General features: G+C 41.4%; 1 protein-coding gene across 2 annotated transcripts in view; it reads right to left on the minus strand.

The window, feature by feature from the left end:
• Positions 1-18035, minus strand: part of depdc4 (DEP domain containing 4) — a 32264-nt gene that overhangs the window by 1484 nt on the left and 12745 nt on the right. For both annotated transcript variants that reach the window (XM_059652589.1, XM_059652590.1), the window contains exons 5-8: positions 17233-17459; positions 13874-14016; positions 11337-11462; positions 6273-6351 (exon numbers count right to left, since the gene is read on the minus strand). In XM_059652589.1, coding sequence (XP_059508572.1) covers positions 6273-6351; positions 11337-11462; positions 13874-14016; positions 17233-17459 — 575 coding nt within the window. The remainder of the gene's footprint in view (positions 1-6272; positions 6352-11336; positions 11463-13873; positions 14017-17232; positions 17460-18035) is intronic.

Genomic DNA, 18035 nt, shown 5'->3' on the forward strand with positions numbered 1-18035 from the left:
TCCTACTTGCCTGCGCGTGGCCCATATACCTTCAAACATTTCTTATTCATGTACTTACCACAATGCCTTTTGAACGTTCTAACTGTCCCCGCATTTCATAGAACATAGAACAGTACAGCACAGAACAGGCCCTTCAGCCCACAATGTTGTGCCGACCATTGATCCTCATGTATGCACCCTCAAATTTCTGTGACCATATACATGTCCAGCAGTCTCTTAAATGACCCCAATGACCTTGCTTCCACAACTGCTGCTGGCAACGCATTCCATGCTCTCAACTCTCTGTGTAAAGAACCCGCCTCTGACATCCCCTCTATACTTTCCTCCAACCAGCTTAAAACTATGACCCCTCGTGCTAGCCATTTCTGCCCTGGGAAATAGTCTCTGGCTATCAACTCTATCTATGCCTCTCATTATCTTGTATACCTCAATTAGGTCCCCTCTCCTCCTCCTTTTCTCCAATGAAAAGAGACCGAGCTCAGTCAACCTCTCTTCATAAGATAAGCCCTCCAGTCCAGGCAGCATCCTGGTAAACCTCCTCTGAACCCTCTCCAAAGCATCCACATCTTTCCTATAATAGGGCGACCAGAACTGGACGCAGTATTCCAAGTGCGGTCTAACCAAAGTTTTATAGAGCTGCAACAAGATCTCACGACTCTTAAACTCAATCCCCCTGTTAATGAAAGCCAAAACACCATATGCTTTCTTAACAAGCCTGTCCACTTGGGTGGCCATTTTAAGGGATCTATGTATCTGCACACCAAGATCCCTCTGTTCCTCCACACTGCCAAGAATCCTATCCTTAATCCTGTACTCACCTTTCAAATTCGACCTTCCAAAATGCATCACCTCGCATTTATCCAGGTCGAACTCCATCTGCCACCTCTCAGCCCATCTCTGCATCCTGTCAATGTCCCGCTGCAGCCGACAACAGCCCTCTACACTGTCAACGACACCTCTGACCTTCGTGTCGTCTGCAAACTTGCTGACCCATCCTTCAATCCCCTCATCCAAGTCATTAATAAAAATTACAAACAGTAGAGGCCCAAGGACAGAGCCCTGTGGAACCCCACTCACCACTGACTTCAAGGCAGAATATTTTCCTTCTACTACCACTCGTTGTCTTCTGTTGGCCAGCCAATTCTGTATCCAGGCAGCTAAGTTCCCCTGTATCCCATTCCTCCTGACCTTCTGAATGAGCCTACCATGGGGAACCTTATCAAATGCCTTACTGAAGTCCATATACACCACATCCACAGCTCGACCCTCATCAATTTTTCTAGTCACATCCTCAAAGAACTCGATAAGGTTTGTGAGGCATGACCTGCCCCTCACAAAGCCGTGTTGACTGCATTTGATCAATCTTCCAGATGGTCATAAATCCTATCCCTCAGAATCCTTTCTAACACCTTGCAGACCACAGACGTGAGACTTACTGGTCTGTAATTGCCGGGGATTTCCCTATTTCCTATCTTGAAGAGAGGAATTACATTTGCCTCTCTCCAGTCTGGAAGTTCATTCCACAAATGAACCACTGTAGAAAAAAATTACCCCCCATACCGTTTTTAAATCTTTCTCCTCTCAACTTAAAAATATACCCCTAGTCTTGAAATCTCCCACCCTCCCAGCGAGAAGAGACCTGCCATTCACCGTATCTCTACACCTCATGATTTTGTAAAACCTCTATAAGGTCACCTCTCAATGTCCAATGTTCCAGTGAAAAGTCCCCGTTTATCCATCCTCTCCTTACAACTCAAATCCTGGCTACAGCCAGCAACATCCTGATCAATCTTTTCTGAACCTGGACAGGAGACCACATGCCTTGATACAGCAGCCAGAACATGGAATGAAAAATGAATATTAGGCCATTTAGGGATAATGAGGCAGCATTTCTTCACACAGTGCTTGTTCCTAAAACCGTCTTTCAAATGGTAGATTTCACACTTCAAACCTATGAAATTGACAGATTTTTTTGGATGAAAAATACAAAACTTTATGGAACCAGGGTGGGTGAAGTAAGGTCAGCTATGATGTTATTGAATAGAGCAGGGTTTTCCAAAATGGGAGTCGAGTTCAGAGACAGCAATGGCATGTGTAGTTCTGACTACCTTGCAGTATTCTGTCCTTTGCTCCATCATCATCAACTGGAGAAAATCACAAGCCAACACTTTTGTAGACAAAAATATTTTTGCTCTCTTTTGGTGCAGCTGGAGTGTCCCTACATCTTGTACATCACCTGTGAGAACTGAGAATCTTAAAGCATTGAAATGATGTCACAGTAGGCAAGAGATTGGAAAGCACTCGAATAAAGGGCCAATACAGAGTAGCTGAACAGCCTGCTCATGTTCCTGTGATAACAAAAAGCGTGAAGCTGGATGAACACAGCAGGCCAAGCAGCATCTCAGTAGCACAAAAGCTCATGTTCCTGTGCTCTCTTTATACCATGGGAACTTTAAAACTCACTTGAACTATAATAGGCAAATAGGTCTTTAGGATGTCATTAAGGTAATCACTCCTCTCAGGACTGTGCTGAAGTGTCAACTTATTTTTAGAAATTAGCAAAAAAAATGTCTTGCTCAACAGTTTAGCAGCAATTATTATAGTCACAAATTCTTGCCTCTGATCAGTTCAACTTACAATTAAAATAATTGCTGCAGTAGCTTCTGCAAGGCACTGAGTGGCACTGCAGACAACGCATTTGATGTTCCTCATAATTCCCACAAATCATTCATTCCTCTTCTGCAAACACTACACAGCAGTTTGTATTCATGTGGCAGCTCATCATAGAAGATTCCCAAAGCACCCCAATCTGGGAGCAGCAACAAGAAACATAGACACTGATTCTTTCCAATAAAGTCATGAGAGATGATAATTTTGATTTTAAAAAGAATTTCAGAGAAAGCAGTGAGAAATAAAGGAAACACTTATAAAACTGCACAGAAATTGGTTACAGCATTATTTCTTCCAACGGGAAATTGTTGGTGATTTAAAACAATTTCAAATGTTTTCTGAATAGTTTATCCAATTATTTTTGAAATACAAGTTTCTTTTGTACAGCCTGCCCATAATGAAAATACCCATTCCAGAATATCATGAAGACAACCAGTTCCTAAATTTGCACAGGCACCAGCCACAATTTGTCGGTCTTGCACTTTCACATCCACTTTGTGTTTCAGTTTTAGCCACCAGATCTTCAAACAGAGAATTTCAAGTGATGCTCAGCATTTTATAGTCTGTATAGAAATTAGTTCAGATACAGGTTCAATCCTACTAATGTTAAGATATTAAGTTTGCAACAGTGACATTTGTCAATTTGTGATGTTTTGTCATGATCAGATTTTCTCTTGACTTTGGCACACAATTAAAGCTTGTACTAAGCAAGGGGTACTGTATTTTCTAAAGTCACCATTTTTCAGATGAGACATTAAACTATGGGTTCCATCTACCAGTTCCAGTAGATGTAAAAAAAAGTCTACAGCCATTCAAGGAGTGTCTCTCAACCAACATCAATTGGCATCTGGTTATTCATCTCATTTGCTGTTTCTGTGATCTTGCTATGAACAAACTGGCTGCTGCATTTGCCATCAGTGACGACACTTCAAAATAATTAACTAATTGATTATGAAGTGCTTGGACTAGGAGGATGTGAAAGGTGCAACATAAATATACCTTCCAGTAAAGTAGGTTCACATGGACTGTGTGGTAAGGCTGAGAGATTTGCAACAAACCTCAGCCGAAAGTGCCCAGTTGATGATCTATTACAACTTCCTCTGGAGGACCTCAGCATCACAGATGCCAGTGTGATGAAAGGTGTAAGATTTGTTTGCATCATCACCTTTTTGACTGGAAGACATAGGAACAGAAGTAGACCGTTCGGCCCACCTAATTTTCTTTTCCATTCAATGACATCATGAGTAATCTGATAATCCCCAATTCCAATTACCTGTCTGTTCCTGAAAACTTTCAATTATTTTACAGATAAAATATCTTCTATCCTCTAATGTTTAAATTTCAGAACTTGGATGCTAAATTGGTGGCACATGGGTCTGGTCTACAGTTTGAAGGGATTTAGTTTGTTTCTATTGTAGGGTTTTTGACACAAGGGAAAAACATGACACCATTAGCTGAGCACAAACTAGGATGAGTGATTTTATAAACGTTGCGTTAAAACCTTCTGAAGTCAGTTTGAAAAAGGTCTGAAGTTAGATGCAAGAATTGTTTCCCAAATAAAGAGGAGCCATTGTTCATAGCAATAAGAGAATAACTTACCTCAAGATAAGGATTTGCGTTAGTGCAAGTTACCAAACCAAGAATGCTCAGTTAGAAATCTCCAATTTGATTCTCGAAAGTTGAGAAAGTCCTACTGTCGCAACTGAGATCTTAAAGATAAAGCTCACAGGACCAGAACCATAAAAAAAGCAGTTAAATCAACAGGCAGACTTGTGAGGGAAGGAAGTTTCTCTAGATTTTGATTAAATGGGAAGTGTTGTTTCTGGGGAGATGAGGTTTTTTTTCTGTTCTGCAACATTTTTAGACATCTTTCAAAACATGTTGAATGCAGATAGCTTGTTTTTATTTCTTGTATAAGAAATTTCTTTTATTGTCAGAACGAAACCTGTAGGCCTTGAATGTCTATGTCTCAGTGAAAGACTGCCATATCAAATGAAAACAAAATACAAAGTATCAGACCAGATTTTATTCTGAGGTTGAGAGGGGATCAGGGACAAGGTCTAAATAAAATTAGCTCAAGTAAATGATTAAGAATGGGTAAATTAATGGAACTGAAGAGCGACAAATCTCCAGGACCTGATGACTTCCATCCGTGGGTGTTAAAGGAGGTAGCAGAGCACATTTTTGATTCTGAATTCACTGGATTCAGGAGTTTTACCGCTGGACTGAAAATTTGTTCACATCACACAATCTTTCATAAGGGTGACAGAGTGAAACCAGTGAATTACAGACCAGTTAACCTTACATTCGTGTTGCTGGGAATATAATTGGAGTCTATAATGAAGGTAAGGGTAACTGAAAACCTTGACCTTTAGTTAATAAGGGAGAACCAGCATAGATTTATGAAGGATAGGTCATGCCTGACAAACCTCAGTGTTTTTGAAGAGATAACAGAGGTGGACAAAGGCAAATCAATAGATGTTGTTTGTATAGACTTCCAGAAGGTTTTTTAATAAAGTACCACATAAGAAACTGTGAGCTAAGTTGGAAGCCTATGGAATGTAGGGAAAATTATTAACATTGGCAAGAAACTGGTTGAGTGGCAAGGAAGAGAGTTGGAATAATGAGTAAGTACTCAAATTGGCAGGACGTGAGTATTGTTGTCCTGCAGGGATCTATATTAAGGTCTCAAATCATTAAGAATTTTCATTATTGACTTAAATAATGGCATAAAAAGTCAAATATCCAAATTTGCAGCCAACGCGAAATTGAGTAACTCTGTAGTTAGTGTTGATAACAGCACAAAATTAGAACAGGATAATGATAGTTTAGGTAAGTGGGCAAAGCTGTGGCAGATGGATTTTAATGTAAAGAAGTGCCAAGTTTTGCATTCTGCCAACCCAATCAATTCTGCCCTGCCGTCTACTCTTGATCATGGGCAAAATCATAGAGGCTGACACCAATGGTGCTATTCAGCAGCACTTGCTGACCAATAGCCTAGTTAATGACGATCAGTTTGCATTCCATAGGATACAAACAGCTCCTGATTTCACTCAGCCCTGATTCAAACATGGACAAACAGCAGGATTCCGGACATAAGGTGAGGATGCTTGCCCTTGACATCAAGTCCCATTTGACACAGTGAACTAGCAGTGGCCACCTACGTGATGCAATGCAAATATTCATCCAGGCCCCTTAAACAGCACCTTCTTGAATACAAGGCCCATGTCCATTGAGATGGACAAAGGCAACAGATACATTGAAACACTGCCACCTGCATGTTTCTCTCCAAGTCACTACCTTGGAAATATATCATGTTCCTTTACTGTCATTAGGTCAAAATGCCTGTCTTCCTAACAGCCTCATGGATATTCCGACTGCAATGGTTTACTGCAGTAGTTCAAGAAGGAAGATCACCCCACCTTCTCCAGGACATTCGAGATAGCTAATAAATGCTAACTCAGTGATATCTATACCACAAGAAGGACCAAAATAAACTCGATTTATTTCAGGCAATTAAAAATGGCATTGCTCAGAGAACTTAAGGCAATTAAGGGAACCAAAGAATTGTTCATACTCTTAATAGGATGTGCCTGAGGTACCTGAGGAAGCAGTGGGATCCCCTCCTTCCTTAAGGAAAAGAAGTTTCTGCCTGACCATCCGAAGCAGAGAACCAGGGATCTAGGGAGTTGAAAAACACAACAGGAATAAAGCATTAGGTTGTTGCGTTTGACTTTAGTGCTATTTAGGAGTTCATTGTGTCTGACACAAACATAAAATTTAGTTTAAGTATTAAAAATAACAAGTATAATTTAACCAGTTAGAAATCATTGATAAAACACACATTGCTCAAATCTATTCTGAGTACAAGTGTCAGGTTAAGAGGCCAACTCATTCTGGTGAATTTGAGAGATAATGGGAACTGCAGATGCTGGAGAATCCAAGATAATAAAATGTGAGGCTGGATGAGCATAGCAGGCCCAGCAGCATCTCAGGAGCACAAAAGCTGACGTTTCGGGCCTAGACCCTTCATCAGAGAGGGGGATAGGGTGAGGGTTCTGGAATAAATAGGGAGAGAGGGGGAGGCAGACTGAAGATGGAGAGAAAAGAAGATAGGTGGAGAGGAGAGTATAGGTGGGGAGGTGATAGGTCAGTCCAGGGAAGACGGACAGGTCAAGGAGGTGGGATGAGGTTAGTAGGTAGGAGATGGAGGTGCGGCTTGGGGTGGGAGGAAGGGATGGGCGAGAGAAAGAAGAGGTTAGGGAGGCAGAGACAGGTTGGACTGGTTTTGGGATGCAGTGGGGGGAGGGGATGAACTGGGCTGGTTTTGGGATGCAGTGTGGGAGGGGGAGGTTTTGAAGCTGGTGAGGTCCACATTGATGCCATTGGGCTGCAGGGTTCCCAAGCGGAATATGAGTTGCTGTTCCTGCAACCTTCGGGTGGTATCACTGTGGCACTGCAGGAGGCCCATGATGGACAGGTCATCTAAAGAATGGGAGGGGGAGTGGAAATGGTTTGCGACTGGGAGGTGCAGTTGTTTATTGCGAACCGAGCGGAGGTGTTCTGCAAAGCGGTCCCCAAGCTTCTGCTTGGTTTCCCCAATGTAGACGAAGCCATACCGGGTACAATGGATGCAGTATACCACATTGGCAGATGTGCAGGTGAACCTCTGCTTAATATGGAAAGTCATCTTGGGGCCTGGGATAGGAGTGAGGGAGGAGGTGTGGGGGCAAGTGTAGCATTTCCTGCGGCTGCAGGGGAAGGTGCCGGGTGTGGTGGGGTTGGAGGACAGAACTTGGAACAGGAGTAGGTCATCTTGCCCCTCGAGCCTGCCCCGCCATTTGATAAGATCATGGCTGATCTTTTCGCAACTCAGTTCCACTTACTTGCCCGCTCACCAGAACCCTTCATTCCTTTACTGTTCAAAAATTTATCTCGCCTTGCTTTGAAAAACAGTTAGCAAGGTAGCTTCAATCACTTCACTGGGCAGGGAATTCCAAGATTCACAAGAGTGAAGAAGTTCCTCCTGACCTCAGTCCTACATCTGCTTCCCTTTATTTTGAGGCAATGCCCCCTAGTCCTCGTTTCACCTGTTAGCAGAAATAACCTCCCTGCCTTTATACATTCCCTTCAATAATCATACGTTTCTATGAGATCTCCCCTCATTCTTCGGAATTCCAATGAGTATAATCCCTGTCTACTCAGTCTCTCCTCATAATCCAACCCTCTCAACTCTGGAATCAACCGAATCTGCACTGTACCCCCTCCAGTGCTAGTATATCTCTTCTCAAGTAAAGAGACCAAAACTGCACACATTACTCCAGGTATGGCCTCACCAGGACCCTATACAGCTGCAGCATAGCCTCCCTGTTTTTAAACTCCATCCCTTGGGCAATGGACAGACAAAATTCCATTTGCCTTTTTAATTACCTGCTGCTCCTGCAAGCCTACTTTTAGCAATTCATACATAGGACCCCAAGTCCCTCTGCACAGCAGCGTGCTGCAATTTTTTACCATTTAAAAGATAGTTCACCTTAATGTCTTGTGCAAATTTTGACACACCACACATAGTCCCCAACTCCAAATCATCGATGTAAATTGTAAACAATTGCAGTCCCAACACTGATCCCTGAGGCACACCACTAGCCACTGACTGCCAACCAGAAAAACACCCATTTACCCATACACTTTGCTTTCTGCTGGTCAACCAATCGTCTCTCCATGCCAATACACTACCTGTGATACTGTGCAACTTTATCTTCTGTAGCAGCCTTTGGTGTGGCAGCTTGTCAAATGCCTTCTGGAAATCCAGATACACCACATCCACGGGTTCCCCATTGTTCACCATGCAAGTAATGTCTTCAAAAAATTCCACCAAATTAGTTAAACATGACCTACCCTTCGTGAGCCCATGCTGGGTGTTCCCAATGGGACAATTTATATCCAGATGTTTCGCTATTTCTTCCTTAATGATAGATTCAAGCATTTTCCCCACTGCCGAAGTTAAGCAACTGGCCTATAGTTACCTGCTTTTTGTCTGCTTCCTTTTTTAAACAGTGGCGATACAGTGGCTGTTTTCCAATCTGCGGGAACCACCCCAAAGTCCAGTGAATTTTGGTAAATAATTACTAGTGCATTTGCTATTTTCCCCCATCACCTGTTTTAGTACCCTGGGATGCATTTCATCAGGGCCAGGCGGCTCGTCTACCTTTAGCTCCATTAGCTTGCCCAACACTGCTTCCTTAGTGATAATGATAGTTTCTAGGTCACATCTGCTATAACCTTCTTGCCAGTAGTTTTCGGCATGTTATTTGTGTCTTCCATTGTGAAAACCAACAAGAAATTACTGTTTAATGTCTCGGCTATTTCCTCATTCCCAGTTATTAAATTGGTCTTATCATGCTCTAAAGGACCAATGTTTATCTTCACCACTCTTTTACGATTTACATATTTATAGAAACTTTTGCTGCCTGTTTTTATATTCTGAGCTAGTTTACTCTCATAATCTTACTTTTCTTTATAACTTTTTTTGTGGCTTTCTGTTGACCTTTAAAGATTTCCCATTCTACTAGTTTACCACTACTCTTTGCTTTTTTGTATGTGTATTTTTTTCAATCTGATACTTTACTTCCTTAGACATCCATGGCTGGCTGCCTCTTCCTGCAGTTCTTCCTTATCAGTGAAATATACTTCTGCTGAGCACTGTGAAAAATCATTTTGAAAGTACTCCACTGTTCCTCAATTGACCCACTATAAAGTTTTTGGTCCCATTCTACCTTAGCTAACTCCTCCCTCATTCCTTCAAAGTCTCCTTTGTTTAAGCACAGGACGTAGGTACTGGATTTAATCTTCTCACGCTCCATCTGTATTTTAAATTCGACCATACTTTGATCGCTCCTTCTGAGAGGATCCCTAAATGTGAGATCATTAATTATTCCTGTCTCATTACACAGGACTAGATCTAGGATAGCTTGCGCCCTTGTAGGTTCCATTACATATTGTTCAAGGAAATTATCGTGGATGCATTCTATGAATCCCTTCTCAAGGCTGTCATGACCGACCTGGTTTGACCAATCGATATGTAGATTAAAATCCCCCATGATAATTGCTGTACCATTTTTACATGCATTAGCTATTTCTGTGTTTATTGCTCGCCCCACCACAATGTCATAATTTGGTGGCCTATAGACCAGACTGATCAGTGACTCGTTCTCTGTGCTATTTCTATTTTCTACCCAAATGGATTCAACGTTTTGTTCTGTGGAACCTATATCATCTCTCGTGACTGCCCTGATATCATCCTTAAAAATCAGAGCAACACCACCTCCCTTAACTTCTGTCTCTCCTTCCAAACAGTTGATACTATTGCATATTTAACTCCCAGTCATGACCATCCTGTAACCATGTCTCTGTAATGGCCATTAAATCATATCCATTTGCCATAATTTGCACCATCAACTCATCTACCTTGTTTCGAATGCTCCAAGCATTCGGATAAAGTGCCCTTATACTAGTTTTTGCACCTTCTTTTTGGGTCCTATTACCTCCATCACTAACAGCTCTTGAGTTCTCCTTCCCTTTAACTTTTTTCCTAGATTTCAATGGAGTTGGATCACCTGCAAACCTGCTGCTTTGCCTTACATTAATTGTTATTCTCCCTCCCCACCTACGTACTAGTGTGAAGTCCTATTAACCACCCTATTTACCCTTTTATAGAACATAGAACATTGCAGCACAGTACAGGCCCTTCGATGGTATGACAGATCGGCACAACAATCTGAAGTCCATCTAACCTACACTATTCCATGTACATCCATATGTTTGTCGAATGACGACTTAAATGTACTTAAAGTTGGCGCATCTACTACCGTTGCAGGCAAAGCGTTCCATTCCCTTACTACTCTCTTCACCAGAACACTGGACCCAACCTTGTTCAGATGGAGCCCATCCCAGCGGAATAGATCCTTCCTGTTCCAGAACTGAAGCCAGTGCCCCATGAAAGGAAACCCTCTTTTAGCCACATGTTTACACCCCCGATCCTCACCTCCCTATGCCAATTTGCAAGTAGCTCGGGCAGCAACCCAAAGATTATGACCCTTGAAGACCTGGGGTTTGTTTCAACAAAACATCCATTTGCATGAAATGATTTCCGTATGTCAGCAATGTATTTAACATTGTTGCTAATCAGATGATCAGACTGAATAGCTTCTGTTTCCACAATGGTCAACAGTGGATAATTCTGGTTAATTCAAGAGTAGGCTCAAAGAGGCAATCCAAGAATTAAGAAATGGAGGGTTTGAGAGATAACCAGGAGGGACAGCCAGGAGTCCAGCAGGGTCTAAGTTGGGACATGGGTAGGTCAGACATCATCCCCTGGAGCTGGGGAGGACACAAACTTGGTTGGGTCGAATTATCTTCTACATAATCCCAGTGTTCCTTTTCCAGGAATAACAAGTTGAAATTCTTGAGAGACACAGTAGGGGAAAATGTAGTTCCCTACAGACAGCCTCTTGCCTCAACCAAGTTAATGACTTGTATTCACATGCTTCCTGGGGAGTGGAAGAAGTATCCCAGAATTTTCAAGTGGGAATCAACAATCAGTACAGACATCATAGAGTGAAAATATCCAAGAATATTCCTTCCTTAATGGGCTGTGAATACTGTACCTTGAAGAGCTCAGTGCAGTTATCCATTAGGAACATGACCAGTTCTTCAGCCTGTACTTTTGTTAGAGATTTGCTTTGTACAATAGCTTTGGTAAATGTTTTCCTCATTACAGTTCTGTTGGCGTTCTACAAAATAGAATTCATCATAAGTCAGAGCTGTAAGACAAGACCTAGAAGCAAGAGAGATGCTGGTCAAGCACTGGTACAGCCACATCCAGAGCACCATGTACAACTCTGACGGTCAAACAGCAAGATCATTAAGACAATGGCGGCAGGACATAGCTGAAAGGAAGCACAAACTGGAACCAATACCAGGACATACCAAACCTCTTTACAGCCAATGAAATGCATCTTAAATGTGGTCAATTTAAGAAAATCAGCAGCCAACTTGTGCACAGCAAACTCTCAAGCTGCAATCTGTTTATGCCTTAATTATTAAGAGATTTTCTTTGGAAGGATAAACAATGGTGAGAACACTGGGGTGGATTCTTGCTCTTTTTGGAACAAGACTATGGGATCTTTTCTGACACCATTGATTAATATTAAGCTGCTGCCCCCAACATGATACACATAGCACGTGCTACTTTCCCAATCACTCACATTATGAAGTACATCAGGATGTAGCAGTTATTATGTACCAGAGTCTGATAGGAATACCCGAGGCCAAATGGAACCAAAGAACAGGTGATTGTTTTATGTTAATTCAAGGTAATTATGGGAAACAAGTAATAAGTGAGATTGGAGTTGATGGTGTGCTATAACATTTCTGGGTCGAAGCAGCAATAACCACAAAGGTTTATCCCTAGACTGTTTAGCCAACATTTTAATGTCTGATATGTATCAGTACTACATACCAAAAGAATGTGACACAATAGCAACTTATGAATTACACAATAAGAATGTTAGAACGTCCTTCAATTTTTTTGCCTTATACACATACATGTCAATCCTTCACCTTGTAAAACTTCCTGCCTTTAGTTCATGCTACCAGTTGCTTATGAATAATTTATGATGAAAGATTAGGATGGATCATCCCTGACAGTGCAGCATCAAATTGTGACATTTAATAGTGCGAACAATTGGAGCTATTAAGTAGATTGGTCTGTGAATTATTTTAAAGGCAATTTTTCATCAGCAAGTAAAATTAAACAATTCCAACTGCACACACTTGCCAACTCTCACACCATTTAAGTAGTTTGACAACCTGATGCAGACTGTCCTCTTGGTAAGCATGCAGGTATACAGTCCCAAAGTAGCAGAGGTCGAGTGCTGCAAGTCACAGGTGTCATCTTTCAGGTGAGACATCAAACAGAGGTCATGTCAACTCTCTCAGGTGAAGGTATAAAAAAAATCCTGAGGCTACGGAACTGAAAATGAGGGGGACGGGCAATTGTTCCCCTTGGTTCCTTTATCAATATTTATTGCTCAACTAGCATCACAAAGCAAAATTTCCAGACATTTATCTGGTTGTTTTTGGAACCTTGCTATGTATAAATTGGCTGATGCATTTCCCACATTACCATAGATTACACTTCATGAAAACTCTTTAATTGGCTGTAAAGAGATAGAAGGAACTGCAGAGGCTGGAGAATTCGAGACGACAAGGTGTGGAGCTGGATGAACACAGCAGGCCAAGCAGCATCACAGGAGCAGGAAAGCTGATGTTTTGGGCCTAGACCCTTCTTCAAAAAAAAGGGTGAGGGGAAGGGGGCTCTGAAATAAATAGGGAGAGAGGGAAAGGTGGATAGAAGATGGATAGAGGAGAGGAGACAGACAACGAGTCAGGGATGGAGCCAGTAAAGGTGAGTGTACGTGGGGAGGTAGGGAGGAGGTAAGTCAGTCTAGGGAGGAATGACAGGTCAAGGGGGCTGGATGAGGTTAGTAGGCAGGGCATGGGGGTGGGGCCTGAGGTGGGAGGAGGGGATAGGTGAGAGGAAGACAAGTTAAGGAGGCGGGGATGAGCTCAGTTGGTTTTGGGATGCGGTAGGGGGAGGGGAGATTTTGAAGCTTGTGAAGTCCACATTGATACTTTGGGCTGCAGGGCTCCCAAGCAGAATACAAGTTGCTGTTCCCACGACCTGCGAGTAACATCCTTGTGGCACTGTAGAAGGCCCAGGATGGACATGTTGTCTGCGGAATGGGAGGGGGAGATGAAGTGGTTCGTGACTGGGAGGTGCAATAAAAGTGTGAAAGTATGTTTTGAGATCCCCAGGCATATCAAAGGTGCTATACAAATCATTTCTTCTTTTCAACCAAAGTTACAGGTTGAGACTTTTGGGATTCATCACAGAGCTGATTGTTTCAGGCTATTCTGTGGGTGTAAGGAAAACTGTCTCTTTTATTTGGTTTCTGCACAGTTGATGTCCTGACCCAAGTCTCCTCTTGTTTGTAGACTTATCTAAAAATAAAATGTATTGTCAAAAAGTGTATTATTCTCAGCATTTTGTTGAGAAATATTTGAAAATTGCTTTAGAAAATATTTTGAAGTCATATTTTTATCTACTTTGTGATCAATTAGTTTTAAAATACTGATAAACCTGTTTCTGAAGTATGCAGGCATCTGGGGTTGCAGCAACAGCCATGAAGGACAGCAATCTGTGCAGCTCCTCTCTCCAGTTAGGCTCCAACAACCGAATGCCAAGTTGTGCAGCTTCCAAAGCTTGTCTAGTCTTACCATTTTCTACAGTTTTGTAAGGAAAAGTTTTAATTAGAGTGATTATTTTTCATATGATGGAAGTGTCATACAAACATAAGAATCACGAGCAGGTCTAGGTCATTCAACCCCTTGGGTTTGCTGTGCTGTTCAATATGAGGGGCAAAGGTGTTATCATTGGATTGTTAACCCAGAGACCCAGGTATTTGCTCTGGGGACCTGGGTTTGAATGCCATCATGGCAGATGGAGTTTTAATTCAATAGAAGTCTGGAATTGAAAATCTGATGATGACCATGAATCCATTATTGGTTGTCAGGAAAATCCATTTGGTTCATTAATGCCAAATTAAAAACCCAAAGAACTGCAGATTCTGTAAATCAGAAACAAAACCAAAGTTGCTGGAAAAGCTCACCAGGTCTAGCAGCACCCGTGAAGATTAAAAGTGTTAACGTTTCGGGTCCAGTGCGTTCTGAGAAAGGGTCACCAGACCCGAAATGTTGACTCTGTTTTCTCCTTCACAGATGCTGCCAGATCTGCTGAGCTTTTCCAGCAACTTTGCTTTTGCTTCAGTTCTTTAATGCCCTTCAGGGAAGGAAACTGTCATCCTTACCTTGCCCATATGCAACTCCACATCAACCGATTCACTCTTAGGATGAGCAATAAATACTCGCTTAGCCAGTGGTGCCCTCATCCCATGAATGAATAAAAAAAATCATTAACTGATTGTAAACCTCAAATCCACATTCCTATCTTCACCTGATAATGTTTCACCTTTTTGCTTAACAAAAAAGCTATCGAGCTTTGCCTTAAAAATACTAAAGGACTCTGCTTCTATAGCCTTTTCAGGAAGAGTTCCAAAGACTCAATCTGCTGAGAGAAAAAAAAAGCTATGCCTCATCTCTTTTTCAAATGGCTGATCCATGATTTTTAAACAGTGACCCCCTACTTCTGGCTTCTCCAAGAAGAAAAACCTTTTCCATATCTACCCTCAAAATGCTTCATGATTCTTTGCTCATAATACAGTCTGCCTATTCCATGCATTTCTCCTTGGAACTGCTTCCAATGCATTTACATCCTTCAAAAGATCAGGTAACCAATACTGTGCACAGTACTCCAAATGTGATCTCACCAGTGCTCTACGTTACCAAAGTATAAACTCATTTTAATAAATTTGTGATAAATTATAACATTCCATGGCCGAATTACTTGCTGTACCTGCATACAACGCATGTAAGCCTTTTGAGGTTCATGCACAAGGACACCCTTATTCCTCTGCATCTCAGAGTTCTGCAATGTCTCACCATTTAGATGTTCTTTTAGTTCTACAAAGGATAATTTTACAATTTTTGCTCATTCACTTAACGTATTAATATATTTGAAAGTTTTGTGTCCTTGTCACAATCAACTTTCCTATATTTGTCTTATCACAAATTGACAATCATAACTTCCGTCCCTTCATCCAAATTGCTTATAAATTGCCAATAGTTGAGGCCCCAGAACTGAACCCTGAGGCATACCAGTCATTATATCCTGCTAACCGAAAAAACCTGTTTACATCTTTTGCCTGCTTCCTGACAGCCAGCCAGTCTCCCTTTCAATGCCAAATCCTATTCACTACACCATAACTTACATTTTCTGCAATAATTTTTGCTGTGGCACTTTATCTTCCATCACTGTTGAGATGAAACTATGCAGTGTTAAGACTGCTTAATCTAAATATTGCACGTTACTATATTAGAACAGTGACTACACTTGAAGCTGAGGCACTGTGAGATTTCAAAGTTGTGAAAAGACTTTTCTTCAAAGAAAATTATTAAAATCATGTGATTACTTCCTGTTACTTCTCAGTTCTGATTTGGTGACTTCCTAAAAACAAAACTCATAACTAATCAGACAGTGTGGCTTTTTAATCACTCCTCATCGTGGGTCACCAGGTGCTTTAAATTCATTCACCTTTGGCCACTGAAGGTTTGTTAGATTATTAATCACGTAGGCTCTTATTTCAGCCAATGCCGGGAAAAGGTATAGCAGTATGGTGCAGGATCAGGGGATGTTGTCCTGTGATAGTGACAGACTGCTCATCAATCTCACTGGATTCCCAGTTTCTGTGTAAACCCATACTTCCCCATCTGTTTGCTTCTCTGTCAGCCAAGGGGAAGAGTGGGTGAGGGGAAACACACGTAAAACCTACTAAACCTCTAATTTCATCACTGACCAGCAAAATTAATACTATTTCTGTTCATAGATGGTGCCTGTTTTGCAAAGCCTCTTAATATTGGATGAAATTATCAAGCAACTAAATAGACAAGTTAAATCAGAGCTATTCAGCACAGACTACTAAAAGACAGATAGTGCAGTGGCCTCATTCCAGTGCTTCTCAACCACTTGTAACCTCCCTCCATTCCATCAGGTTTCTCTTCTTTATGCAGGTTTGTCTCTACAAGTCAGGGTCAAGTCTTTCAAGCTCCAGACTGAGACAACTATTTGCAGACCCCAGCATTCCCAGATCTCGTTAACACAACCAGTCTCAAGTCCAGCACTCCCCTCCACGTCCTCCCTGGCCTTGGCCTGTCAATCAGTCCACTTCCCAAGGTTGAACCCTCAGCCTTTGGCTTCTTTATTACCACTGGCCCCCAACCCCATCTAAATCACAGGAAGGCATCCTCCTTAAACTTCATCTTCCACTTTTCATTCAATCATTAATGTTGTTGTTCCATTACCAACACCTCACTCTATCCTGGCTTCTTCCCATTTTCTTACAAAGGCAAAGAAAAATTTAATGCATCATGAGGGAAAGATTGGTGACAGCCTAACAGAGACACTTTGGCGTATGACGCACAAAAGGTATGACAAAGGAGGAGTGACCAACAGAAAGCACAACACAACAATATTGGGGTAAGGGAAATAGTCATACAGATATAACTAAAAATGCATGCAAAATAAAAAAAAACAGCAGAGGCAGAAAGAGCACAAAGATTTATTTAATAAAGACATTGTAACTACGGTTTTTTTTTTCCTGTCTGTGACCAGTCAATAAACTGAAGTATTTGCATGTTGTTCATGGTATATACAACTTTCTTATTATTTTAAATGAACATATTCGCTGACTAACTGAAACTTGAAACATATTATTAGCTAAGATTTACCATTCTCAAGCAATGAAAATCATGATGTTACATAATTTAGGGCCAAATCATCAACATTTGCATTCTTTATACAGCTCTGCAAAACAAATCCCTTACCGAGAAGTTCAATGATCCCTGCATATATGTCACGATATCGATCACAGAGAAGTGGCTCCTTGTTTTGACTATAGTGCCTCACTATAGTTTCAAACAGCACTCTTTTGTACTTTTCTGTAGCTTCCTTGTCATTTGTGATCTGAGATAACAGTTCACTCGTGTGCACAATCACCTCATCTGGGAAATATTCCAGGCAATCGACTGCAACTGAGAACCACTCATCAGTACTGTGGATACAAACAAAAAATCAACACAGAGACTGAGGAAGCATATCTCACGCATGGTTTGTCTTGACAGAAACACATATTCTGGTTCAGAAATTTCAGGGTTGGCCTTTTTTCTGAGGAGTTTATGATTAGTTCAAAGAATAGTGTAACTTCAAAGGTAGCCTACGAACCCATAAAGTCTGTGCCAGCTCATTTGAAGAATAATCCAGTTAGTTCTAGTTCCCTGCATTTTTCTCTCCTTGAAATATTTATTCAGTTCCCTTTTGAATGCTATGATTTGATCTATGTTCCCCCCAACCCCAACTCCATCAGGCAGTGAATTCAAAATCCTAACTGTTTTATACACAAAAGATTTTTCCAGATGGTACCTCTGGTTCTTCTGTCAATCATCTTAAATCTGTGTTCTCTAGTCATTGACCATTCAGCCATTCGAAGTACAGTTTGACTGCCTACACTTTGATCATGTTACCTTGACCAAATCTGCTCTCAGTCTTAAAAACCTAAAGAACTGCAGATGCTGTAAATCAGGAACAAAAACAGAAGTTGCTGGAAAGCTCAGCGGGTCTGGCAGCATCT

The sequence above is a fragment of the Stegostoma tigrinum genome, chromosome 18 (genome assembly GCF_030684315.1).
Source record: "Stegostoma tigrinum isolate sSteTig4 chromosome 18, sSteTig4.hap1, whole genome shotgun sequence".
NCBI lineage: Eukaryota > Metazoa > Chordata > Chondrichthyes > Orectolobiformes > Stegostomatidae > Stegostoma > Stegostoma tigrinum.